We start from the raw sequence: 27,411 nt of genomic DNA on the forward strand, positions 1-27,411 counted from the left end.
CAGTAACTTTGAAACATCAGTATTTGACAGAGCACACTCGCGACCCCACTGAGCCTCCTTATCCCGCCCGTAGATGAGGTTTATACAAATGTGTCCGATCCGCCTGCCTGTTGTGCCCGTGCGCCGACCGGAAGATTGCATGAGCGCCGAAAAATTGTGTTCGATTGGGGCCTCAAGGGCCTTAAGTGGCCCATTAATTAATGGCGGGCGCGCATCAGAGATCATTGCGCACCCGCCCAACGAAATAACACGTCGCGATGCTCACCCGACATCACCGCACATCATTTTACGCACGTGCGTGTGAGGCCTAGCCCCCGCACGCCAATGGGAAGATCCTGCCTGTAGTTTCATCGTCACTATTACTGAGACAGACTTTCTGTTCCAGGTTCATTAAACAAGTGAATGCAAATTTCCCCAGATGCCATGGTGGGGTTTGAACTCACGTCCCTTGATCTTTAATCCAGGCCTTTGGATTATTTGTCTAATATCATTATCTTTATGCTACTATCCCACAATTTCCAAATACAACCAGCTGCAAAAGGGTATGGAACATAAAGATCAATCAACCCATTAAATCTGTTCCTCTTGTAGATGGCTCTATTTTGAAATCTTACTTACTGAGTGCCCCAGATTATACTTTGCTTGTTAAAATGTAAATATTCTCATCCTTATTTTCAAATCCCTCCCTGGCCTCACTTGTCCTTCAGGGACACAACTCAACACACTTCCAATTCTGGCCTCTTGCACGTCCTTGAATTCGACTGCTCCATCATTGACAACTGCCTAGACCTTATCCTCTAGAATCAACTCCACAAACCTTTTTTCACCTCACTCCCTCTTTCTCCTTCTTTTAAAAGCTCCTTAACACCTACCTCTATGAGCAAGCTTTTGGTCACTTATTCTAACATCTCCTTGGGCTAGATTTCACACTCGCCCGGTGGTAGATTTAAAGATGGGGACACTTCTTAAAAACCAGCACGTGACCTTCCTGCTGCCTACCCACCCAGCCCTGGCCTGTTTGGAACTCCATAGGGAGCACTGGAGGATTTGTTGGCCTGCCAGACCTTGGGCCTGTGGTCATTAAGTGTCCAACTAATGGCCACTTGAGGGCCTCAACCCACCCCCGCTACTATTTTACCCACGGCAGGGTGAGGTCCATGCCAAATGGTAGCTCGGCAGCTTTCGTTGCACATGCTGATGTCGGCAAGTGGGGAGCTCCTTTGCAGGTCCCCTGTGTCCATCGGAGACACGCCACTAATATCGCACTTCCCCCTTTACCCAACATCCCCCCCCCTCCGACCTTCTACCTCACCCCATTTGCTGAGGCCTGCCAGCCTGGCCCACTGTGACATCTCCTCCACTTTCTTTGGTGTCCGGCTCCAGCAATGATCTCCATTGGAATCTGCCTGTAGTCCAGGCAGTGGCCAGTGCTCCCCGCACCCCCCAACCCCACTCCCCGGCGCTGCTGGGAGCACAGAGCTATCCAGCAGCTCTCTGAGGTGCGACTCCCTGTCTCTGAGGGACGTGGATCCTGCCTCTGGCCTATTGGCTGTTAAATGCCAGCGGAGCAGCCCTCCTTTCCGTGAGCGGGGTCCCCACTGACCTTTTAGCAGGATAAGAGGGGTGGGGGTCCATGGCGCCCAGTAAAATCCAGCCCTTTACATGACACAGTGTCAAATTTTGTTTGTGTGGTGACACTCCTGCAAAGCACTTTGCATGGATTTGCATCAATAAAGGCGCTAGACAAATACCAGTTGTTGCTGTTGATATGCATCTGTGCGTAGTTACACCCTCTAGTGTACAGCTCCTGTTATTCTACCAGTTCAGGAACTATTGTCTTTGTAGAATATTTGATACATAGAAAAATCTGTTTATCTAATTCTTTCATTTTAAACAGGGATTTAATAGTCAGTCCTAATTTTGGGAATCATGAGTTACATTCACATTTCCTTAAAAGTATGAAAGCTGAAATTGGCTGCAGCAATTTCCATATCTTACCTGGAAATTTGAACCTTCTTAGATACAGCACCACTGCCAGGATAATGATGAGGAGAAGAGCCAGACTCACAAAAATAACTACATTGGTACGTTTAAAAATGTAATCACCTGTCAGGAGAATAAGCACAGATTCAAATTTAGTATATAGATTAACTTTTTTTTTAAAGGGATCTGCCTAAGGGCGGTCGTGTCACAGAATCACAGAATCACAGTGCAGAAGAGGCCATTCGGCCCATCAAGTCTGCACCGAGTCCTCTACTCATTTCTTTCTGGGCTTTATCAACATATAGGCAGAGAGCATAAAAGACCAGAAGCTAGGCTAAAATCATCTAAGTCACTGGTTGGGCTTCAGCTGGACTGTGACGTCCAGTTCTAGGCACCCCACTTTAAGAAGGCTTAAAGGAATCTGGAGAGTGCACAGGAGGCTTGTCAGAATTATACCAAGGAAGAGGGACTTCCATATGTGGAGAGACTAGAGAAACTAGGATTGCCCTCCCAGGAGCAGAGAAGGTTAAATGATTTGAGACAGTAATTAAGGAGAAGCTGTTTCCACTGGCCAGGGAACAGATATTGAAGATAATTGGCAAACAACCTAGACGAAAGATGAGAAGAATGTTTCTTAAACTGTAAGTTGTTACAATCTAGGTGCATTGCCTGAAAGAGCAGTGAAAGCAGATTTGATAGTGACTTTCAAAAGCGAAATGGATAAATACTTGAAAAGTAAGGAGATGCAGGGCTGTGGGGAAAAAAACAGGGAAGTGAGCCTCATCATTGACTGGCTCTTTTAAAGAGCCACCACAAGAAGGGCGGGCTAAATGGCCTCCTTTTAGACTACAAAATTCCATACCCTAATTTTAGTCTTGAAACATGCTGGTACAAGTAGAAGATGTAGTTTGATGTCAAATGAGAAGCCCTGAAGTAAATGCAGCACGTCTGTCAGTATCTTTTCCAACTCAGCTACTTTTTTTATAATTTTACCTGGGATCACAGAATCACAGGATCCTAACAGCACAGAAGGAGGCCATTCAGCCCATTGTGTCTGCACTGGCTCTCCAAATGAGCGATATGACCTAGTGCCATTGCCCTATCTTTTCCCCGTACCCCTAAACATTGTTTCTATTCAAATAATCATCCAATGCCCTCTTGAATGCTTCGATTGAATCTGCCTCCACCACACTTCCAGGCAACGCATTCCAGACCTGAACCACTTGCTGTGTGAAGAAGTTTTTTCTCACATCACATTTGCTTCTTTTGCAAATCACTTTAAATCTGTGCCCTCTCATTCTTGATCCTTTTACAAGTGGAAAAATCTTCTCCCTATCTACTCTGTCCAGCCCCCTCATGATTTTGAAAACTTCTATCAAATCTCCTCTCAACCTTCTCCTCTCTTAGAAAAACAGTTCCAACTTCTCCAATCTATCCTCATAGCTGAGGATCCTCATCCCTGGAACCATTCTTGTAAACCTCATCTGCACTCTCTCCAATCCGTTCTCATCCTTCCTATAATATGGTGCCCAGAACTGTACACAACAGTCCAGCTGAGGTCTAACGAGTATCTTATATAAATTCAGCATAACCTCCCTGTTCTTGTACTCTATGCCCCTATTAATAAAGCCCAGGACACTATACGCTTTAATAACTGCTCTCTCCACCTGTCCTGCCACCTTCAATGATCTATGCACATATACACCCAAGTCTTTCTGCTCCTGCATCCCCTTCAAAATTCCACACCTCATTTTATATTGTCTGTCCACGTTCTTCCTACTCACGTCCACCTCACACTTCTCCGCTTTGAACTTCACCTGCCACCTATCTGCCCACTCCACCAACTTGTCTATGTCCTCTTGAAGTTCCACACCATCCCCCTCACAGTTCACAACACTCCCAAGCTTTGTATCATCCTCAAACTTTGAAATTGTCTGCACACCAAGGTCCAGATTGTTAACATATATCAGGAAAAGCAAGGGTCTCAATACCGATCCCTGGGAAACTCCACTACAAATCTTCCTCCAGCCCGAAAAATATCCATTGACCATCACTCTCTGCTCCCTATTTTTCAGCCAATATTGATCCTGTCCATTCAGGAACAGTGGGAATGTTGTAGAGCCTCATGAATCAATTGTAATTCTGGTATTTAAAGGGCCTCTTGAAACATGCAAGTTGAAGGAGATGGAGTTGGCCTGAAAAGAAGCAGGTTCCAGAATGGATACCATACAGGCAAAGCCTGAGCCTTTTTCAGTGATGACTCTCTGGACATACTGCTGGGGTCTGTGAGGGTCAGAGAGACATACTGTTCCCAGCAGTAGGAGAAAGAAGAAAGCAGCTGCCAACACGATGATATGAATGGAAACATGGAGGAGGTCAGCAACAGGGGTGCAGTGTCACAATGCTGGATTCAGCACAGAAATCAGTTTTGTGACCAAAGCAGGTCAGGAAACGTGAGTACAGTGACATAATCACCTACATCTTGCTGTGTGTTCAGTCCCACTACCTTATTATGTCTTCTCAAGCCTGGCATTTCATTCCTCACAGCCAATGTTGGTGCCCCCATTCCTCTCTTTCCATACACTTCCTCAATATCCCAGCTGTCTATTCTGTTGGTTGCTTCTCTATTCTTCCCAACTCCAAATACCAAACTCCTTCATCTTGCCTGTTTGGAGAGCCCCTTTGAACAATGGGCTTCAGATTGGGTCAAGCGGGATCCATATCACACCTACTGCCACCAATTGGACAGGAAGCCCAGAATTAAAATGATAATAAGGTGGTCAAGTTAAAAAAAAAACACTGGCAGAATTTCACAGCTTCCCTCTGCACTGTCGGACACCCACCACTCCCAATGCATTCTGTATTAAAAGTGGGCCTGATATGTCACAATTCCCATCATAGCAACACTGGATAGAAGGCATTCAGATATGTTGCACTTGGAAGGAGGGCATTTAAAACTAAAAAGGCTCCTTACAGGAGCAGAAAGGACACCAAATGTTTTGTTTTCAAAAATTGACTCCATTTTAGCCTGCCTCAATTGCTTTGAGCTATATAGTTTGACTTTTGATATTAAACTGATTATATGTGAAAATCTATGATTGTACAGGGGAGCAGAATTTAACGATGGAAACGGGGGTCTCACCCGTTAGCTGGATAGCCAACAGGAGCCCCCTGCCATCCGATTTGGGGAAGGCCCACCAGAATTAAGTAGCCACCCAGCACTGAAAGCATCAGGCCTTCACCAGGATTTAGGACACCAGCGATGCCAACCCCGTCCGCCGGGGGCTGCTGGCCAATCAGAGGCCAGCAGATCTTCACTGTCCATCAGCAACATCGGGAGTGCTGACTGCTGCTGGGAATGCACCTACCAGAGACCTAAGATCGACGAAGGACCCAAGCCACAGGTGAGTGAGGCCAGGATGAAAAATAAGGGGAGGGGATCTTTGGCTAACCAGGAGGAAGGGGTTGGAAGAATGGAACAGGGGTTGGCTCTCAGCACCACCACCCGCTGTTGTAATATGGGTTCTTTGGATGTCTCAATGATGAAATCTTGAGACTTGCATGTTTAACTATGAACCATTTATTGTTTACAGATCCCAGGTTACTGTCATGCATGGTATGCGTCAGACACTGTGACATATCAGGGAGGGCGAGAGTTACCTGGATGCTGTGTTTTTGAAGACAGTCACACCCCATAGATTTACTTCCTTAAATTTGGCCAGTGGTCAGGGACAGGAGAGTGTGACTATGAGCGAGGCAGGTAGAGAGATCCAGGAAGTAGCACTACAGGAGCCTCAGCCCTTGCCCTTGTCCAACGGGTTTGAGATTCTTGCTCGCTATGTGGACAAGAGCAGGGACTGTAGGAAGGATGAGCAAACTGACCATTGCACCGTGGTACAGGGAACCATTCAAGTGGGGAGACAATAGGGAAATGTGGTTGTAATCGGGGATAATACGGTTAAGGGAATTGATACTGTTCTCTGTAGCCAGGATCGAGAGTCCTACCTGGTGCCAGGGTTAAGGATATCTCATCTGGGCTGCAGAGGAACCTGGAGGGAAAGATCCAGGTGTCGTGGTCCACGTAGGTACCAACGATATAGGTAATTTGAGGAAAGAGGTTCTACTGAGGGAATACGAGCAGCTAGGGGCTAAATTAAAGCAGAACCAAAAAGGTAATGTTCTCCAGATTACTACGTGAGCCATGAGCTAATTGGCACAAGGTCAATAAGATTAAAGAGGTAAATGTGTGGCTCAGAGATTGGTGTGGGAGAAGTGGGTTCGAATTCATGGAACATTGGCACCAGTACTAGAGAAAGAGGGAGCTATTCCGTTCGGAAGGGCTCCACTTGAATCAGGCTGGGACCAGTGTCCTGGAGAATCGCATAACTAGGATTGTAAATAGGGCTTTAAACTAAATAGTTTTTGGGGGGGTTCAGTTGCATGGAAATATAAAAAATCACAGTTTAAGGAGAGGGTAAGAATGCAGGTTAGTGATGAGGCTGATTGCTATCAAAAACTGAAAGGAAGGGACAGAGTGTGTGAACATCATATTGCACCAAAGAATCATATAAGCGTAGGGAAAATTGACAATGGGGCAAATTTAAAGGCTTTGTTTCTGAATGTGCATAGCATTCGGAATAAAACTAATGAGTTAACAGCGCAAATAAAGATAAATAGGTATGATTTGGTGGTGATTACTGAGACATGGTTACAGGGAGAACAGGTTTGGGAGTTGAATATCCAAGGGTACTCAGTGTTTCGGAAGGATAGGCAGGAAGGAAAAGGAGATGGTGTAGTTTTGTTAGTAAAGGAAGAGATCAGTGCTATAGTGAGGAATGATATAGGCACTGGAGAGCAAGACATAGAGTCAGTCTGGGTAGAAATAAGAAATAGCAAGGGAAAGAAGTACCTGGTGGGAGTAATCTATAGGTCCCCAAACAGTAGTTATGCAGTAGGGCATAGTATAATCCAGGAAATACTGAGAGCATGTAAGAAAGGCATGGCAATAATCATGGGTGATTTTAATATGCACATAGACTGGACTAATCAAATTGGCAAGGGTAGCCTCAAGGGAGAGTTCATAGAGTATATTAGAGATTGTTTCTTGGAGCAGTATGTTGTGGAACCAACCAGGAATTACTTTTCTCAAAGGATGGTGAATCTGTGGAATTTACTACCTCAGAGGGCAGTGGATGCCGGGATGCTGAATAAATTTAAGGAGGAGATAGACAATTTTTAAATTAGTAACAGGTTGAAAGGTTATGGGGAGAGGTCAGGAAATTGGAGTTGAGGCTGAAATGAGATCAGTCATGATCGTATTGAATGGCAGGGCAGGCTCGAGGGGCTGAATCGCCTACTCCTGATCCTAGTTCTTGTGCTCTTACGTTCCTATTATGTTTCCTCTGGCTGGGGGTTCTAGAACAAGGGGTCACAATCACAGGATACCGGGTAGACCATTTAGGATTGAGATGAGGAGAAACTTCTTCACTCAGAAGGTGGGGAACCTGTGGAATTCTCTACTGCAGAGGGTTGTGGAGGCCCAGTCACTGAATATAGTTAAGAAGGAAATAGTTAGATTTCTAGACTCTAAAGGCATCAAGGGGATGGGGAGAGAGCAGAAGTATGGTGTTAAGATAGAGGATCAGCCATGAGGCCGAATGACCTACTCCTGCTTCTATTTTTCTATGATTCTATGGTGCTGTTACATCCATGCAGGCTGCTTTCAGAGTGTTCTCTCTAGATTGTTCTCCCAGTCTATTACCATGTGACTCTATGCATCATACCGTGGGCGGTGTTATTCTCCAATCCCACATTAACCCTTGCTCTGCTGAACATCTTTACATTAGAATGGCATGCAGGCACAACATACAACACCACCCCGGCCCCACCCCGTCCTGATTCCAGGCCTGTTGATCAAGCATTGAGTGCCTTTGAATGAGGGACCACCCTCCCTGCTCCCAGGAAGCCCACAAGGTTTGCTTTTTAGACTCCCTGCCTAGTGATACCTCCCACCCGCTGCTGGTTGGGTGAGGTGCAGTGGTGAATGAAGTGGCGGGATGAGGTCTTTTAGTGGAGTCTTCCTGCCCCCATACATAATCAGGAGGAGGTGAGAAGATAGTGGGGTTCCCATTCTTCACACCCCCACCCAATTAAATGCCCCTCCACCTCCAAATTTGTCCCTCGGGAGGCATTAAATTCCACCCATGGAGTGCAATAGAATATGAAATGTAAGAGGTCACCATAATAGAAGAGCAGTAAGTGACAAGAACTTCCAATAGAGGTTATATAAAGAGTAAAACCTGAGACACTTACCGTTAACCTTCAGATAATATGGAATTAAAATCTTGGGGGTGTTTTGATGAAACAAAACACATGTCCAGTTCCTTCTGTCTTGGTCAGCATTCTGAATAATCAGCTGTAACAAACCCTGTTCCTGTTTCTCTTCCTTCAATGTTTTCTCTACAACAGTTTTGCCATCACTACTGATCCAAACAATTCTCATTGATTCAGTGGCTTCAGAGACAGAGCAGGTCAGGGTAATGGTGTCTCCCTCAGTCACTGCATCAGATGGTTCAGCTGTCACTGTGTAAACAAGAAAATAACTTACATTTTAGACACTGACTTGATCATTGAAAACAGCAGCAACATTCTATCTCCTACCTTTAACTGTGATTAGTTTAATGGTCACCATTTTATATTTCCCCGAAATACATGTGTAAACTCCAGCATCTTCAAACAGAACAGGGACAATCCTCACACTGAAATTCTTGCCATTAAAATTTGTCTTTGTGGGGGCCAGACGCTTCCCAAAGTAGGTCCTGTTTAGATCAATGGACTGAGATTTGTAAGCAGAAGCTATTTCTTTGTCTTGATTCTGAAAATAACGTGATGACCAGGTCCATTTAGTTTTAGTGGATTCAGAATGAGCTTCACAAATCAGGTCGAGTTCACTATGATCTGTGCTTGACCGATAAAGTGTATATTTCTTATTGTGTAAATCTGTAACAGAGAGACAGAAGACAAGGTGTTAGATTTTTATAGCTGCTGAGTTACGGATATTGTGAATTTCCACAGGGACAAACATCACCCTCCTGGCATAAATCAGCTGGGTGTGCAGCACTGGGACAGGGAAATTGGTCGGGATCAGGATACACTGGCTGTTGACCCAAACTGACTACTGTTTAAACACTGGGTTGTGGTACAAAGTCCATCTGCTCCAAACATGGACCTTACCAAAGTGATGTTTCCCTGCTGACATCCGAGAATTACCACTTTTTTAAACAGTCTCAGCAACTGATCATCAATAAATACTTCAAGCCCAATGGGAGTAATTTTAACACCCAAACACAAGTGGGTTTGTGTCAAGAGGACGATGACCAATCCGAGCTCTGAAAATGATTAGCAGTCTATGTGCTTTCTTTTTAACAGCCTTTCCATTTCTAACCTTTGCTAGCCAGGTTTCCCAGGCTTCAGGAATGGAGCATATAAAATAAAAGATGGGCTGGATCCATCAGACAATTGACTTTACAGAACTGATTGTGGGACAGGAGGAGCAGGGGTGTTTCTTGGCCAATAAGCTACTCAGTAAACAACAACAACAACTTGCACTTATATAGCACTTTTAATTAAATAAAACATCACAAGGTGCTTTATAGGAGAAATGATCCAAATGGAAAAACAAATGTCCAGCCATCTGTGCCTGTTGATACAGTTCACCAGATGGCCTCATTATGAATGCTAGGCTAATCTCCAAGACTTAATCATAGATTAGCTCAGCAGGAGGCTGTTTAGATAGGTGGAAGGGAAATATTTACTTTGATTGATTGTCAATCAGTCAAATTGATTTTTGAGGTTATAATAGATTAATCTATCTTTGATCTGCTTTATCAATGTCTTTATGTTTATTTGAGCAAGATTAAAATGTATGAAATGAGGTCAAGCTTCTGTTATTAATAATATACTAGGTCTGGCTGAATGGCACTTTTATAGGGCTGTAAAAATAAGGTTTTTTTCAAAGCATGTTTGTGAATGGGTGATTTTTTTAATTAACTTTTCAGAAATTGCCACTGATATGACATAGCTAATTGGTTCTTTACATAATGCAGACTGAGTGAGTAGGCATGAAGGTGACATGGGCATGGAAGGCATGAAAGGGACATGGAGGGTTTGAAAAGGCCATGGAGGACATGGAGGTGGCATGGGGATATTTGGGGAGTGGGTGGGGAATGAGGGGATGTGAAGAGTCAGTGCTAGAGGGCCTGACAACCTTTAATACAACTGGGATAAAGTCCCAGGGTGCCAAGGCGGGCCTTCTAATTCTCCCATTTCCATGACTGCAACAGACCTGCTTCTGGGGTCAGCGGGCCAGACTTGATCCTGCCCCCACCTCTCCAGAGTGAAAATTGTTCCCGCAGTGGCCATTTCTTGGAGATGGGCCTGCTGAGTCAGAAAATTTCAGGAAACAATCGGGCTTGAAACAGAAAGCTGCAAGGGTAAGCTTAAGCCAGACTCTGAAGTCTAATATGTTGGAGGTTCACTAGCAGTTAACTTATTTCAAGTGGTTGACCCACATGTATGGGAAAGTGTAGGATGTTCATTATTTTGAACATACACATCCATACAGGTTATACTGATTAAACTAAGTGAACCTGATCACAACTGTTATTCGGTATATGGACTCACTCTGAACTATAGCAGTTCAATAATTCATTACTGGCCTTATTGTCTCACCAAGGATTCTTTGATTCTTTTTCAAAAAGACTGAAGAAGTACACAAATAATAGACACAAATACCCAGTTCAGATCACAAGGGGGCCTTATCCTTACACCTCTAAGCTCTGTGATCATTTATTCAAATATTGGACAATATATAAATACCCTTAAATGTACGACACTCAGGGCATATTTGTGAGTTACACTGAGAGAATGTCTCAGAAAAACCCTAATCCTGTAAATTATTAGGATTTATTAGGATATTGGGGGTGTCTTTAGTTTGTTTTTATTTCTATTTTTGACTATTCACTGGAATGGCATATACTTTATTTAATTATGGATTTTATTATTATTCATTCATGAGTGTGAATTGAAATGAATTCAGTGAACCCACCTGGTTGGCTACATCACTTCTCCAGGTCCTCATTTTCTATTTACACCCATGTTCAAGAGCAAAAACAAGGAGCATGTTCTGCAGTCGAAGACCACAGTGGTGTCTGTGATCACTGTTCTTTGTGTGTAATAGTTTTATATCAGTAACTATTTAATATCTACTGCAAGGTAACTCTGGACTTACCCCAATCCACATCAACATTTGTGTTTCCAGTGAGAACAATGGAGTTATTTTCCTGCACTTCCCATGTATACAGATTCTGATTTCCTGCTCCAACATGTCTGACTATCAGATAGACAGTGTTATTCAGATGGATCTCATCAGTGTTCTTCCTCCCGTTCTGCTGAGATGAGCCTCTCTGTTTCCAGTGAAGATTGACTGTATCTGAGAGTCTGGAGATTGTACAACTGAGGGTGATGTCACTGCCCATTACAGGCATCTGGGAATCGGTCTCAACTGTAAAAAAAGATAAAGTTCTCTATAAATGTAAAGGCCCAAATATTGGCTGGGGTGGATTTTCGAGCAGGGGGAAGAAGCAATAGTTGGAAAAAAACCCCACCTCCCGGAGTGAAAACTATTCACATGGCGGTTATGTCTTGGAGACATGCCTGCCAAGTCAGAAAATTTCAGGAACCAATCAGTCTTGAAACAGAAAGATGCAATGGTAAGCTTAGGTCAACCTCTGAAGTTCAGTATGTTGGAGGGTCACTAGAAGATAACTTGTTTCACTCAAGTAGTTGACTCAGATCTATGGGAAAGTGTAGGATGTTCATTATATTGAACTTGTACATACAGGTAGGTTATACTGACTGAACTAAGTGAATGAGTCTCTTTGAAGGCAGTTCAGACAGCCCTGGGTGAGACAATAAGGCCAGTAATGAATTGTTGAATGGCGATAGTTCAAAGTGGGTGAACATACCAGACAACAGTTGTGATTGGGCTTTCCTGCGTGCTGTGGAGTTTAGTGAGAGTCTTTTTCTGTCAACAGGGTCCTAACCTGGAAGTCAGCCTGACTGACAGGTTTAGGTCCCAGTTAAGCAGGGAGTACTCCACAGCATGTTACAGTCACAGGTAGAGAGCCTGCAGCAGTTGGCAGGACCATGGGGGGTGGTTGGTGATGTCCAAACACAGTGGGCAGAGGAGGTCTGATCCCAGTAGCAGGATCTGATTATGAGGGGCATGTGGTTCCATAATGGGAGCTGTTCACTGATGGTGAGGATGTGGGGAATTGGGTGATCAACTGACAAGAAATGGACTGCCTAGAAGAACAAGGGCAGCAGATGCATGGGAGTGCCATCACCTGTAAGTTCCTCTCCAAGTCACACACCATCCGACTTGGAAAGATATCACTGCTCCTTCTTTGTCACTGTGTCAGCAAGATGGTACTCCTTTGCTAACAGCACTGTGGGTGTACCTACACCACATGGGCTGCAGCGGTTCATGAAGGCAGCTCACCACCACCTTCTCAAGGGTAATTAATGATGTTCAATAAATGCTGACCGAGCCAGTGACACCTAAATCTCAGCAGGACATTTTTTTAAAAAGGAAGCAAGAAGCAGGGCTGTAAAGGGATTAACCCTTTCCGAAAAGGGTAAAAAGTGAGAAAAATAGTGAGAAACTGTTCCCACTCAAGGGACCATCAAGAGCTGTAGGGCACAAATTCAACATATTTGGCAAAAGGAGTGAAAGTGAAGTGAGGAAATTTTTTTTCACCCAAAGGGTGTTTGGAGTCTGGAATGAACTTCCTGAGAGGGTGGTGGAGGCAGGCTTAATTGAGGCTTTCGAAAGTGAATTGGATTGCTATCTGGAAAGAAAGAATGTACAAGGTTATGGGGATAAGGCAGGGCATTAAGTAGAATGTTCTTTCAGAGAGCCAGTGCAGACTTGATGGGCTCACTGGCCTCCTTCTGCACTGTAAAGATTCTGTGATTCTGTGAAAAGTTGTCCACACCTCCCTTGACCTGCCAGATTTCCCAACATTCTGTTTGGAATATTTGTGTAATTACTCACACAAATTCATATTATTAAACCCCCCACTCTAGACCTTGTGCATCTTACCTTTGATCCCAATTACTTCATACTGCTTCAGGATCTTCTTACTGGGCTGTGTCTGGCTCCAGGTGAACAATCCCGCAAGTTCAAAGGGGAGGTTTCTGATTCTCAGGTTAAGGGTACCCCAGTCCTCACGGATCCTCTGAGAAATGTCTGGTATATTATTGTACCCATCACTCCATTGTACAGCCCACCGCTGGTCTTGTCTGTGAAATGTTCCGAATTGTTTTGTAGTTTGTTGCCCTGAATGTGGTCTCCATTCCCAGACAATGGAGCCATTTCCAGGATTGTCTGGTCCTTTCAAAACAAAGCTCCCTTCCTGATGGAAAAAATATATATCATTCCAGCTTCCTGCAAGGAAAGAAGAACAAATATTTTAAGATAATAATTTCCTCAATTGTCGTGTAGTGAATTTGTTTTCAGTAAGCTTTTGAGGAAAAATCTGTTTTAAACATCCCTAACAAGATCTTTAATAACGATCAAACCACATTATATGAAAGATGAGAAGCAAGAACACGGAGAAAAATTAACAGATGTTATCTTTTAACCAAAAACAGCTGGTAACCAAGAGCAAATCATGAGTGGCTACAGAATCAGAGGGACCGACTGGTGCCGTCTTGAGATAAGAAACCAGTGATCAGCAGAAAGTGACATTCACTATAAAGTAATCCCATTAAACTTTGAACCAACCATGAATAACAGGGGGTTTAGGCTGGCCTGAAGGAACCAATCATCGAGATGTGCATGTGAAGATCATGGAGGAAGTGTGGGCACAATTAATCGAAAAACTTAATATTCTTCTGTACTTTAGTTGATTGGGACAGGTGGGCTCTCGTCTAATGTAAGGAAGACGTCTAAAGATTCAACAGACTGGGAGCGATCAGCAAATCTAGACAAACAGGGCACTTGAGGGCTTGAGGACTCCAGGACAGATTTTTTGTGTTGTCTGATTTAACCCATGTATTGGTGGTTAAATAAAGGTAACCTCTGGGCGCAATAGTGTATCTGTCAAGGTGGATTCAGGTTCACAAACCCAGCTCAAACACCCACAGCAGAATTGGGGAGAGGATAATTCTGACATTAGTTCTGATTCATTTCATAGCAATAACACAGCACTTACACAATCCAGTAAAAAGCCATCCAGATGAGGTCCCTTTCCGATGAATATACTTATTTAATGGATATTGTTTCTCAAACATTCTTTTCGCCCCAGAGGCTTTGACACATATAAAATTCTAAGGGGACTTGACAGAGGAGATGCTGAGAAGATGGGCTGAATTATACAAGGTGCCAGATTCCACGCATTCCCCCAGCTACAAAGTCAAGGAGGGGAACAGTAGCTGCCCCGCAGAAAGGGTCAATAATAGATTTGAGGAAGGGTTTCCACCCGTCAAGAACAGGAAGTCCTGCCTCAGAGGGATGCCTGCCTGTCAGGGGCCAGCGGCTCTCCTGCACTTTGGAACAAAGGTGTACGGTGTGGGATCACTATTTGGGTCACTGTTTGGGGTGCCTCGCCGAGCTGGCGGGCCCCGGTGTGGGGGCTGGGGAGTCCAGGGTTTGAGAGGCCATGGGAGGAGGGCAACCTGGCAAGGGAAACACCTTGGGGAGGTCTTCCAATAGGCCCAGGGTGGCCATTACGGAGGGACACACCTCATCTACTACCAGATAGAACAGGGAATCCCACCAGACCGGTCACTTGGCGTTGTTTAAACACTGGCAAAGAAAGAATGAAACCCTCAACTGGGCATTAATTGCCTTAATTTGCCCACCGGTGGGCAGGATGCCCAGCAGCACCCTCCTCGTTTGTATAATTGTAGTGGGGGCAGGGTGCATGGGTAGGCAGTTGGCAGGTCATGCGCTTGATTTAACCAAACCCTCTCCATTTCAAGTCCATCGGCGGAATAGCATATAATCCAGTCCAATGTTTCTCCTTGTGGAAGAATCTAGAACCAAGGAACACCATTTCAAAATGAGGGGTCACCCATTTAAGATGGAGACGAGCAATTTCTTCTCTCAGAGGTTCTTTGGTCGTTTGAATTCTCTTCCCGTGAAGACAGTGGAGGCTGGGTCATTGAATATATTCAAGGCTGAGTTAGGCAGATATTTGACCTACAGGGAGTGAAGGGTTATGGAGAAGTAGACAAGAAGTAGAGTTCAGATCAGCCATGATTGAATGACGGAACAGGCTTGAAGGGCTGAATAGCCTACTCCTGCTTCTATTTTTTAAGTTCTTATGCTTAACAAAAGCAAAAACTTATATTTATATAGCACTTCTATTCAAGAACATTTGGACATTTTGTCCAAAATCAATTCAGCCTTTTCTCCTCTGCTCCCTCCTCTTCACATCTTACCCATGGCTTTGTGATCTACGAATTGATGAATACGTTATTTGTTGAGCTCCCAAGGGTTGCTCAGGTAAATGTGCTCAGAAACTTTGCCTTCATTTACAATCTTGCCTACCATTATGGGCTATTAGACTTCACTGTAAACCTGATAGAGCATCAAGGTGGAAAAATGCACAGCTCCCTGGCAGTGGTTCATCTACTTTCTCAACATACAGAAACATTGTAAAATCTAACATATTGCCAGCATTTGGACTGAAATTTTTGGGCCCCATTTGGGACAGGGCCTGAAAACAATGATGACGATCAGTATTTCGGTTTTGAGATGCAATTGCCGGCGCCAGCAATGTTCGCCAGGGTGTGGGGAGGGCGGGACTGTCATTCCATCCACCTTCTGATTACAGCCAATTAGAGTTATTAAAGAGTACATGAGGAGCTCGTACAAAGGCGAGGTTGCACGCGCCATCTGGGGCTGATCAGCTGAGGGAGGTGAGCACAGATGGTGAAGCCAACCATGGCCATTCCAGCCTCATAAGACAGTCAGTGCCACAGATGGGGACTCAGCCTTTGGGAAAGCGGTGCCCTTGGCTCTGGGCACTCGCTGGGGAGAGTGGGCATTCAGCATTCAGGTAGTGAACATGGTCTTCATCTTCCAGGCATCGTTGGGCCAGAAGAGCAGGGGGCAAGTCTGCTGGCCATCTCTCTATAAGGAAAACTGCAGCTGACAACAGTGCACAATTCTCAGACTTTGGACCCAGTGGTGATGAGAAGTAGGAAAGGTAGAACATCTATTAGCGTTCTGTTCTCTTTACACAACTACCCAACCCCTGGCAAGGGTAAATCACTCTTCAGAACTTATTGTTAGATTAAAACCCCAACTAAGAGAAATTCTAAAATATCATGAGCTTAATCACCAAGCTAAGTAACAATTAAGTCTTAAAATAATTAGTCTTCCTCCCAGGATTTCTTAAACTAAACAAAATTATCTCAGGAAGAAATATACCTTGTATATTTGTAACAGACTTTAAGTTCTGATAGAGGGATGCTTCAAGAAATTCAAGTCTTATCGTTAAATATTCTAGAATATGTTAAGGATCCGTGAGGTTTAAGGAATAAGACTACAACCTGTTTAATGACTACCATGGTTCTTTATTTATGTTAAGCATATATAGCTTGGATTACATTGAAATATTGTTTTGAAAATACAAATACAAGCTATACTAAATTATCTATGAATACTAATTTCAATTTGCAAATCCAGTTAAAAAATAAAAATGATTAAGATATCCAAACAAATAATGAAACAGCCTATACTTACAATCCAAAGTATAAACATAACTTATTCTTGCTGCCTTTATCTCAGTTTTATGGGAGGTTGGGTTTGGGCCTCAAACCTATAAGATCTGAGTCCCTTGCAGACTTCTTCCCATCTGTACCCTTTGTTCAATAATTTTGCTAATTATAAAACAAATGTGTTGGTTTAAGAATAAGGTACTGCTGTTTATTTTATTTCTAAAGTTCCTCGTCTGAGTTTCTTGAGAATCAAGATGTTTTCAATACACAGCTGGACGTGTTATTAGATAAAGGAAGGCTCCCTGTCTGGAGAAGCCTAATCCAAGGCCCCAGTCTGTTTTTCTGTATCTGTTTCTCACCAAGCCTTTTTGCTGTATTTTAGTGTAGGTAATTTTTCAACCATTTCATTGACTGAGCTAATTCCTTAACACCCTAAGCAGCAAGGAGAGTCAGGAAGGCAACAGAGGCAGCACAGATGATTCCCTCAGGCAGAGGAGCCAAAGGTGCCGAGGATGACGGCTTAGACCCATAGAGATTTCCACAATCAACCTCCCATGTGACATCTTAGGCCTTACTGGGCATCCCAGATGCTGAAAGAGGACACCAGGTGGGTACAGCTGGCATCCCCATCATAGGCCCCTGTGCCACCAGAATCACAACAGAACATGGAACATGGTACCTGAGAGGACCTCCCAACCAGTGTTCGTGGGCTGAAACAGCAACAAATTTGCAATCTCAGAATAATTGTTTTTGGTAGAGGAGTGGGGAAGAAGAATTTTCCTTTGACTTTTCTGTCCTAAAGTTAATCACTACGAATTCCTTTGAATGACCTTGACCTTTCCCGCCAGAAGAATGAAACCAGTCGGACCACCTGGCATCAATCTAGGCATTGGAAACAACAATGACAAACTCAGCCCTGTTGACCCTACAAAGTCCTCCTTATGAACATCTGGAGGGTTGTGCCAAAATTGGGAGAGCTGTCTCACAGACTAGTCAAGCAACAGCCTGACATAGTCATCCTCACGGAATCATACCTTACAGATAATGTCACAGACACCACCACCACCATCCCTGGGTATGTCCTGTCCCACTGGCAGGACAGACCCAACAGAGGTGGCAACACAGTGGCATACAGCCAGGAAGGAGCTGCTCTGGGAGTCCTCAACATCGACTCTGGACCACATGAAGTCTCATGGTACCAGGTGGAACATGGACAAGGAAACCTTCTGCTGCTTACCACGTGCCACCCACTCTCAGCTGCTGAATCAATGCTCCTCCATGTTGAACACTACTTGGAGGAAGCATTGAAGGTGGCAAGGGCACAGAACATACTCTGGGTGGGGGACTTCAATGTCCATCACCAAGAGTGGCTCGGCAGCACCACTACTGACCGAGCTGGCAGTGTCTTAAAGGACATAGCTGCTGGACTGGGTCTGCAGCAGGTGGTGAGGGAACCAACAAGAGGGGAAAACATACTTGACCTCATCCTCACCGACCTGCCTACCGCAGATGCATCTGTCCATGAGAGTATCGGTAGAAGTGACATCCACATAGTTCTTGTTTAGACAAAGTCCCACCTTCACAATGAGGATACACTCCATTGTGTTGTTTGGCACTACCATCTGGTGAAGCTACATCACAGGCCCACCTGCATGCCAAACAGCATAAGCAGCAAGTGATAGACAGAACTAGGCAATTCCACAACCAATGGATCAAATCTAAGCTCTGCAGACCTGCCACATCTAGTTGTGAATGGTGACGGGTGATTAAACAACTCACTGGAGGAGAAGGCTCCACAAATATCCCCATCCTCAATGATGCTACAATCATCAGCCAGAAGTGCCGAGTGGATGACCCACCTTGGTCTCCTCCGCAGGTTCCCAGCATTACAGATGCCAGTCTTCAGCCAATTCGATTTACTCCGCATGATATCAAGAAACGGCCAAAGTCACTGGATACTGCAAATGCTATGGGCCCTGAAAATATTCTGGCAATAGTACTGCAGACTTATTCTCTAGAGATTGCCATGCCTCTTCCCAAGCTGCTCCAATACAGCCAAAATAGTGGCATGTACCTGGCAATATGGAAAATTGCCCAGGTACGTCCTGTACTCAAAAAGCAGGACAAATCCAACCTGGCCAATTCCGTCTGTTAATAGAGATAGTTACATATGCTATATTTGTATCTGTGGGTGTTAGGAATGAGTTTTAGTTTTAAAGTTTAAGTTTGATTTGTATTTCTGAATCTGCGTGTTAAGAGAGGTCAAGTGGAGTTTTAGTTTCACTTTTAAAGACTGCTTGAATTTCTAATGAGGAGTTTACAACTGCTATAAGGTAAAGGTAAACACACAAGAGCAGAAAAACAGTGCTGTCGCCTAACAACACAACACCAGACAGACAGGTCCCTCCCACAGACATACACACAGAACTAAAGAAACAAAAATAAAAACAAAAAAACTGCGGATGCTGGAAATCCAAAACAAAAACAGAATTACCTGGAAAAACTCAGCAGGTCTGGCAGCATCGGCGGAGAAGAAAAGAGTTGACGTTTCGAGTCCTCATGAAGGGTCATGAGGACTCGAAACGTCAACTCTTTTCTTCTCCGCCGATGCTGCCAGACCTGCTGAGTTTTTCCAGGTAATTCTGTTTTTGTTTTGAACTAAAGAAACAGCAGTTTTAAGTTCAGTTGAAGCCAGGACCCCAGAGAGACTGGACAATGGGACAGGGAACTGCAGATTTCCCAAAAGAACAAAAAGGTCCCAAGTGAAGAAAATCCCCAAAAATCCAGACGAGTGGAAATGGGGAAAGTCCAAAAGAGACCTTGTTGTCAAAGGAAGGACAGGAGCCTGGGAAAAGGTACTGCTTTAGTGAAATTAAGAGTGAGGGGCAGAGAAATAAGCTCCGAAATTCAGATTTAAAGTGAGAAGAGCTTGCAAGAAGTAAGAAGGTTCAAAAGGACATCTGAAGGTCTGTAATTCTTTGCTGTGGGCATGTAAAGCAGTGGTGTACTGTTAAGGCTGAGTTGGTGAGAGAGAGTGCATGGAAGACGGCTTGAATGAATGTGGTGACCCAGGGAAGGGGAACATCAGAAGGACAGTTTTGAAACCTTGGAGGTGGACCTTTGTGGAAGGTGTCTGAGGGAAAACGAGAGTTTGGGAGAAGATTGCAAAGCGAGGTCTTGGAGAGTGAAGACAGGAAACCCTCGTGTGAAAGATGCAGGTCAGTGAGACGGGTTGGCTCACAGTGTGACAAGCTTCCGGTGGGCGGTGGGGGGAGTTGAGGAGAGATCCATAGCATCTGGTTGAGGTGACATCTGTCACTTGAGGTAAGAATGTGGTGTGTGTGACCACAGAGTGCTCCAGGTGTACATTAACTGGGTACCTACCGTGTACATTAGAGTATAAGACAACTTTTGTGACTTGAGTTATCCTTACAAATCTGTATATATCTGTAAAGGTTTAGCTGTGGGTGAAGGAGTATTGTAATATAGTTCATCTTTTCTTGTATGTTTTATCGTTTTGTAAAAAGTTCATCAGCTAAGTCATGTGATTCTGTTCAGTAGCTACTCTCCACATATTTAAACAAACAAATATAAGTTATGATCTATCAGGCTGGGTTCCACCCTGGGATCAGGCTTGTCCAGGAGTAATCACAGCTGAGATCAAAACATCGCCCCATCAGTCTACTCTTCATCATCAGTAAGTGATGGAATGGGTCATCAGCAGTGCCATCAAGCACCTCCTGCTTAGCAATAACCTGCTCACTGATGCTCAGTTTGGGTTTTGCCAGGGCCACTCAGCTCCTGGCCTCATTACAGCCTTGGTACAAGCATGGACTAAAGAGCTGAACTCCCAAGGTGAGGTGAGGGTGACTGCCCTTGACATCAAGGCAGCATTTGACCAAGTGTGTCATCAAGGAGCCCTAGCAAAACTGGAGTCAATGGGAGTCAGGGAAAACTCTTTGCTAGTTGGAGTCATACCTGGCATGAAGGAGGATAGTTGTGGTTGTTGGAGGTTAATCATCTCAGCTCCAGGACATCACTGCAGGACTTCCTCAGGACATTATCCTAGGCCAACCATCTTCAGCTGCTTCATCAATGACCTTCCTTCCATCATAAGGTCAGAACTGGGGATGTTCATTGATGATTGTACAATGTTCAGCACCATTAGTGACTCCTCAGGTACTGAAGCAGTCCATGTCCAAATTCAGCAAGACCTGGACAATATCCAGGCTTGGGCTGACAAGTGGTAAGTACCATTCATGCCACATAAATGCCAGGCAATGACCGTCTCCAACAAAAGCGAATCTAAACATTCCCCCTTGATATTCAATGGCATTACCATCACTGAATCCCCCACTATCAAAATCCTAGGGGTCACCATTGACCAGAAACTGAACTGGAATAACCATATAAATACTGTGGCTACAAGAGCAGGTCAAAGGCTAGGGATCCTGTGATGAGTAATTCACCTCCTGACTCCCCAAAGCCTGTCCACCATCTACAAGACACAAGTCAGGAGTGTGATGGAATACTCTCCACTTGCCTGGATGAGTGCAGCTCCCACAACATTCAAGAAGTTTGACACCATCCAGGACAAAGCTGCCTGCTTGATTGGCACTACATCCACAAACGTTCATTCCTTCCACCACCGACACACAGTGGCAGCAGTGTGTAACACCTATAATATGCAATGCAGGAACACATGGAGGCTCCTTTCCGACCAATGACCACTACCACTCAGAAGCACAATGGCAGCAGACACATGGGAACACCACTACTTGGAAGTTCCCCTCCAAGCCACTCAGCACCCTGACTTGGAAATATATCGCCGTTCCTTCACTGTCACTGGATCAAAATTCTGGAATTCCCTCCCTAACAGCACCGTGGGTGTACCTACACCACATGGACTGCAGTGGTTCAAGAAGGCAGCTCACCACCGCCATCTCATGGGCAACAAATGCTGGTTTAGCCAGTGATGCCCACATCGCAAATGAATAAAAAAAATTCCAAAACAACTAATTTTCATATATTATAAAGAGGCCAGTGACTCTGTAGCCTTGGGTTTCCTGTTTTTGTATTCACTTCACACTAACCCTAAGTTGGAATGAGAATGATGAGGTTCAGATGTTTCCAGGATCAGCTGAGGCAGAGAGAGAAGAAGAGATTCTCTGAGTCTGTAGAGTGTGGAGTTTCAATTGTAATGTTTGCTGATGTGATCAGTTTGGGAATTCTGGCTAAAATTCTGAATGGTATTAGGTCAGAAAACCAATTTATAAAAAACAATTTATAAATTAATTTATAAAAACAAACAAACAGCACTTTATAACAAACATAAATAGTTGCCATGTCTCAGTGAGTTTACCAAGAGTGCAGTAGCCCAGTGGTGACACACAGACCAGGAAATTTTAACTCTTGATCCCAGGCTGTGCTTAGTTACTTCAGAGTAAATTCTCTGAGACTGCACCACTGACACTGCTGATACAATGAACATTTCTATTGAGATTCTAAGTATAATTTCAAACTCTGAATTACTTACCGCTGGGTTCCAGATAGTATGGAGCAGAAACCTGGGGCTTGTTTTGATGAAACAAAACACAAATCCACTTCCCTCTGCCTCTCTCAGCTTTCTGAACAATCAGTTTCAATGATTTCTCTTTCCTATTCTGTCTGTTCAATGTTTTCTCTACAACAGTTTTGCCATCACTATCGATCCAAACAAGTCTCATTGATTCAGTGACATCAGAGACAGAGCAGGTCAGGGTAACGGTGTCTCCCTCAGTCACTGCATCAGATGGTTCAGCTGTCACTGTGTAAACAAGAAAATCATTTAGATTTTAAACATTGACTTGACTATTGAAAACAGCAGCAACATTCTGTCTCCTACCTTTAACTGTGATTAGTTTAATGGTCTCCATTTTATATGGTCCCGGAGAACATGTGTAAACTCCAGCATCTTCAAACAGAACAGGGAAAATCCTCACACTGAAGTTCGCACCATTAAAATTTGTCTCTGTGGGGACCAGTCGATTCCCAAAGTGGTTCCTGTTTACATCGATGGGCTGAGATTTTGATGCAGATGCTATTTCTTTCTCGTGATTTTGAAGATGTTGTGACCTCCAACTCCATGCAGCAGTGTTGTGAGACGGAAGGGAATTATCATAATAATCATAGCAAATCAGATAGAGTTCACTGTGACCTGTGCCTGATCTATAAAGGGTGTAATTCTTCTCAAATATATCTGCAATAGAGAGACAGAGAACAATGTGATAGGATTTTACAATTACTGAGAGGAATTTAGTATTTAGTATTTTTATCATCAAAGCTAATTTCATTATGTTTTTGCCAAAACTTTTTAAAAATTGTACAACTGGGTTGAATTCAAGATTCATAAGACAATTTTTCCATGTTAAATCATTCAATTGTTAATAAGATGAGTTTTTGTGCCATGGATCACACCATGACATCACAGGCCCAATATTCTGAGACTCAGCCAGCAACCTGGGATCCTGCTGGTGGTGGCTGCAGATTGGGTAGAAATAAAATTTGCATGGAGAAAATATTGCAATGTTCTAAACTTGTTTTCTTTTATTCATTTATGGGATGTGGGCATCGCTGGCTAGGCCAGCATATATTGCCCTCCCTAATCGCCCTTGAGACGGTGATGGTGAGCTGCCTTCTTGAACCACTGCAGTCCATGTTTCCTTCGGTCAAATGTCTCTCTCATTTATATGGAATAATTAATAATTAATCAAAGGAGCATGCAGAATTTCATGACTGTTGTCAAATTTCTGTTTCCAGTACTCACCACCCCCGTATCAAACAGTACATGTGTACTCCATGGGTCTAGCTCATTTCATTCTAATCCTTAAAGCAAGCCCACTGTTGTTTGGCTTGGTGGGAACTGGGGGTTTCTCAGAGTGAACATTTTGCACACATCTTATCTATCCTTCCCTCCCTCTTTCCTTCATTTCCTTTTCTTCTCTTTCTCTTTCTCTATTTCTGGTAAAGTCTCCAGTTTTCTCAGCCAGTCTAACCCAGACTTGTTTTAATTACTTCCACAATACTACTTGACAGCTGACAAACGAGAAAAGTCGTGAATCATTTTCCTTTTTGTCCTGGGCACAAACATGATGCTTCCTTATGGAAACATGAGGGCAACTTGACTTTGTGTGATAGAGTAATAATAAATGGGTAGCATGTTTTACACCTATTACATGCCTTCCAGATGTTGAACTGCCTTACTGACTTTGAAAATTCTAGAACAAAAACAGAATTACCTGGAAAAACTCAGCAGGTCTGGCAGCATCGGCGGAGAAGAAAAGAGTTGACGTTTCGAGTCCTCATGACCCTTCGACAGAACTAGTCTTTGTAGGGTGAAAGAAGCAAAAAAAACCAAATTTTGGCTGCAGAGCTATTCCTCTCTCCTTTGTCTCTCCACAGCTGGTGAAATCATTCCCTATTCAGTGACCTTTACAGACCCAGGGCACATTAATACCCTCCAATTCTAATTTGTTCATATCAGATGCTGACAATCACAGAATACGATAATTAATTGTACAATTCTTGCACTACTGATGATTTTCAATCATTGTATCCTGTGTGTCTGCATTTGAAGAGCACAGATCAGATACTCAACACTAGACTTGTCTCCTTGTTGTGAGGAAAATGAACGATGTTTAGAAGAGAATTCTCTCCGTGTTTTGGTCACTGATGAGCTGTGTGAGAATGTTGCTGTCCAGCATCAATTATTTTACTAATGATTGTCAGATCCATCAAGATCTGATTGTTGATATTTGTTCACAGTGTCACTATTTGTTTTTTTCATTCACTCAGAGGACGTGGGAATCGTTGGCATGGCCAGCATTTATTGTCCATCCCTAAATGCCCTCTACTGAGTGGTTTTCTAGATCATTTCAGAGGGCATTTTAAGAGTCAACCACATTGCTGTGGATCCGGAATCACATGTAGGCCAGACCAGGTAAGGACAGCAGTTTTCCTTCCCTGAAGGGCGCCAATGAACCAGATTTTTTTTTATGACAATCAACAACGGTTTCACGGTCATTAGACTTTTAATTCCAGACTTTTTATTGAATTCAAGTTTGACCATCTGCTGTGGTGGAATTCGAAACCATATTCCCAGAGCATTATCCTGGGCCCCTGGATTACTAGGCAGGTGAAAATGCCACTGCCTCCACTATATTTCACACGCATCTTCCAAAGCGAGGGAGATCTTGTGGTGCAGTGGGGAGCGTCTCTGCCTCTGAGCCAGAAGCTCTGGGTCCAGATCTTACTCCAGCACTTGATAGCCAAGGAAGGTGCATTCACAACATGGCTGAACAGATTGAGTATCAACCTGTAAATCCTCCCATCATTATGCCAATGAAAGATTGTAAGAGCAGGAGAAATGTAATGGGAAGAGATTCATTGCTCCAGGCTAAAAAATGCGTGTAAAAGCACATATTGACACAGCAGTTCAGGGGGGTGCCAGTTGGCTGGGCAGCCAGTGTGGATACATTTGATGCCAACAGCACAGGGTTTTGTTTCCCTATTCTGGCTGGGGTGGATTCGAGCCCTGCCTATGGTGGAGATCATGGTGCCCTGGGTCGGATTTAACTTTGAGCAGAGAACTGAAGAAGTTCCAAAGAGAAAAGAAGGATGCAGTCTGTTGCAAAAGCATATGCTGCCTGTGTACTCCCAGTACTGTATGTGTAACAGTGTTACTTTAGTAACTACTTAATATCTTTTGTTTGTTAGATTTGGACTCACTGTGGTCCCCATCAATAGTTTTGATGCTATTTTAAGAATAGTATCTTGTTTCCACACTTCTACAGATTCTTATCTTCTACACCAAAGATCCATATTCAGCTTTTTCCTCCCTCTACACAGACCCCAACTCCCAGCCACTGCTTCCTCCCATTTGCTGTTTCATTCCAAACCAACTTCCCTCTGTCCACCATCTCTTCTCTACATCCCATCATTTCCATCCTTCTCCCTCCTGTTTAAGGCCATTGATTCCCTGCCCTTTCCTCTTCCCTTAGTCCTGCTCCCACCTCAATCCTTCTATGAAGCAGTTGGAATCACTTCAAATAGCAGCAGAATTCATCTGGAAGTGGCATTGAGGGGAGAGAGGTCAGTTTTTTTGTTCAATATTGATAAGCGCACTAGTATCCCTCATGTTAACTGGAAGCATGAAGTGCTTCAACATTGACATGTTTGACTCCATTTACATGTAACAGTTTTCTGTGAGTAACACTTCAATTTCCACAAGGAAATTGCACTTACTTTTGTCCACAGGAAAATCTGCATTTCCTGTGATAACAATGGATCCATTTTCCTTCACTTCACACTCATACAACTTCCCATCCTCTACTGTAACATGTTTGACTATCAGATAGGCTGTGTTATTTAGTCGGATCTGATCAGTTTTCCTCCTGTTCTGCTGAGATGGGCCCCTCTGTTTCCAGTGAAGGCTGACTGTATCTGAGAGTCTGGAGATGGTACAACTGAGATTGATGTCACTGCCCACCAGAGGCCGCTGTGGACTTGCTTCAACTGTGAAAAACAGGTCAGTAGGATTAACTCCTGGGGCAGAAATTAAGGGGAATCATTTCAATGAGCCTTTTCAAGACTTGCTGCCACTCACCTTTGATCCCAAATACTTCATAACATTTCAAGATTTTATGTCCTGGCTGTGTTTGAGTCAAGATGAACAATCCAGAAAATTTAATTTCCGGGTTTCTAATTCTCAGATTAATGCTACCAGGTTCCTGCTCTATCTTCTGGTACAAGTCATTGTATCTAAATTGTTTGCTCCATTCTGCATCCCACCAGCCCAACCACATTTTGTGAAAAGTAACCAGCTGTTGGATTTCTTGCCCTGAGTGTGGTTTCCATTTCCAGACAACAGGACCATCCCCAGGATTGTCTGGTCCGTATAATGAAATATCATCTCCTTCATCCAAAAAATAAACGTGATTTGAGTTTCCTGTTAGAAAGAGGAACAGTGTAAACATTTTAAAATTTAAATCACAGTTCCCTTAATCCTATATTTTAAATAATTCATTCATTTTAAATAAATAATTAATTAAGTGGCAGCAGTGGCATAGTGATTGTCACTGGATTAGTAATCCAGAGACCCAGGGTAATGCCCCTGGGGACCTGGGTTCAAATCCCACCACAGCAGATGGTGAAATTTGAATTCAATAAAAGTCTGGAATTAAAAGTCTGATGATCACCACAAAACCATTGCCGAATGTCATAAAAACCCATCTGGGTTCATTCATGTCATTTAGAGAAGGAAATCTGCAGTCCTTACCCTAGTCTGACCCACATGTGACTCCAGACCCACAACAATGTGTTGACTCTTAAAAAGAAAATGCCTTTTGAACAAGGGCAATTAAGAATGGGCAATAAACGCAGGGCTAGCCAGCGGCGCCCACGCCCATGAATTTTAAAAAAAATTAGTTATAGTTAGTCATAGTTTTTATATTCACAGGATTCAGCAATAACACATACATGCCCTGGGGAGATCTGTCTGTGTGGGATAATCTGGACTTACCTCGTGCATTTGCTGTACCCAATTTCACTATCTGTCTTTCTAGCATTTACTGAGAGCATGGAAGGGGAATTGATGCT

At 43.7% G+C, this 27,411-nt stretch overlaps 1 protein-coding gene across 1 annotated transcript in view; it reads right to left on the reverse strand.

Annotated features, from left to right (window-relative positions):
• LOC121281412 overlaps nucleotides 1-27,411 on the reverse strand; it is a 72,805-nt gene that overhangs the window by 17,320 nt on the left and 28,074 nt on the right. The window contains exons 6-14 of the mRNA XM_041194356.1: nucleotides 26,420-26,761; nucleotides 26,059-26,328; nucleotides 22,661-23,014; nucleotides 22,313-22,582; nucleotides 13,148-13,492; nucleotides 11,273-11,545; nucleotides 8,644-8,982; nucleotides 8,296-8,565; nucleotides 1,999-2,106 (exon numbers count right to left, since the gene is read on the reverse strand). Coding sequence (XP_041050290.1) covers nucleotides 1,999-2,106; nucleotides 8,296-8,565; nucleotides 8,644-8,982; nucleotides 11,273-11,545; nucleotides 13,148-13,492; nucleotides 22,313-22,582; nucleotides 22,661-23,014; nucleotides 26,059-26,328; nucleotides 26,420-26,761 — 2,571 coding nt within the window. The remainder of the gene's footprint in view (nucleotides 1-1,998; nucleotides 2,107-8,295; nucleotides 8,566-8,643; nucleotides 8,983-11,272; nucleotides 11,546-13,147; nucleotides 13,493-22,312; nucleotides 22,583-22,660; nucleotides 23,015-26,058; nucleotides 26,329-26,419; nucleotides 26,762-27,411) is intronic.

This window comes from Carcharodon carcharias, chromosome 8 (genome assembly GCF_017639515.1).
Source record: "Carcharodon carcharias isolate sCarCar2 chromosome 8, sCarCar2.pri, whole genome shotgun sequence".
Classification (NCBI taxonomy): Eukaryota; Metazoa; Chordata; class Chondrichthyes; order Lamniformes; family Lamnidae; genus Carcharodon; species Carcharodon carcharias.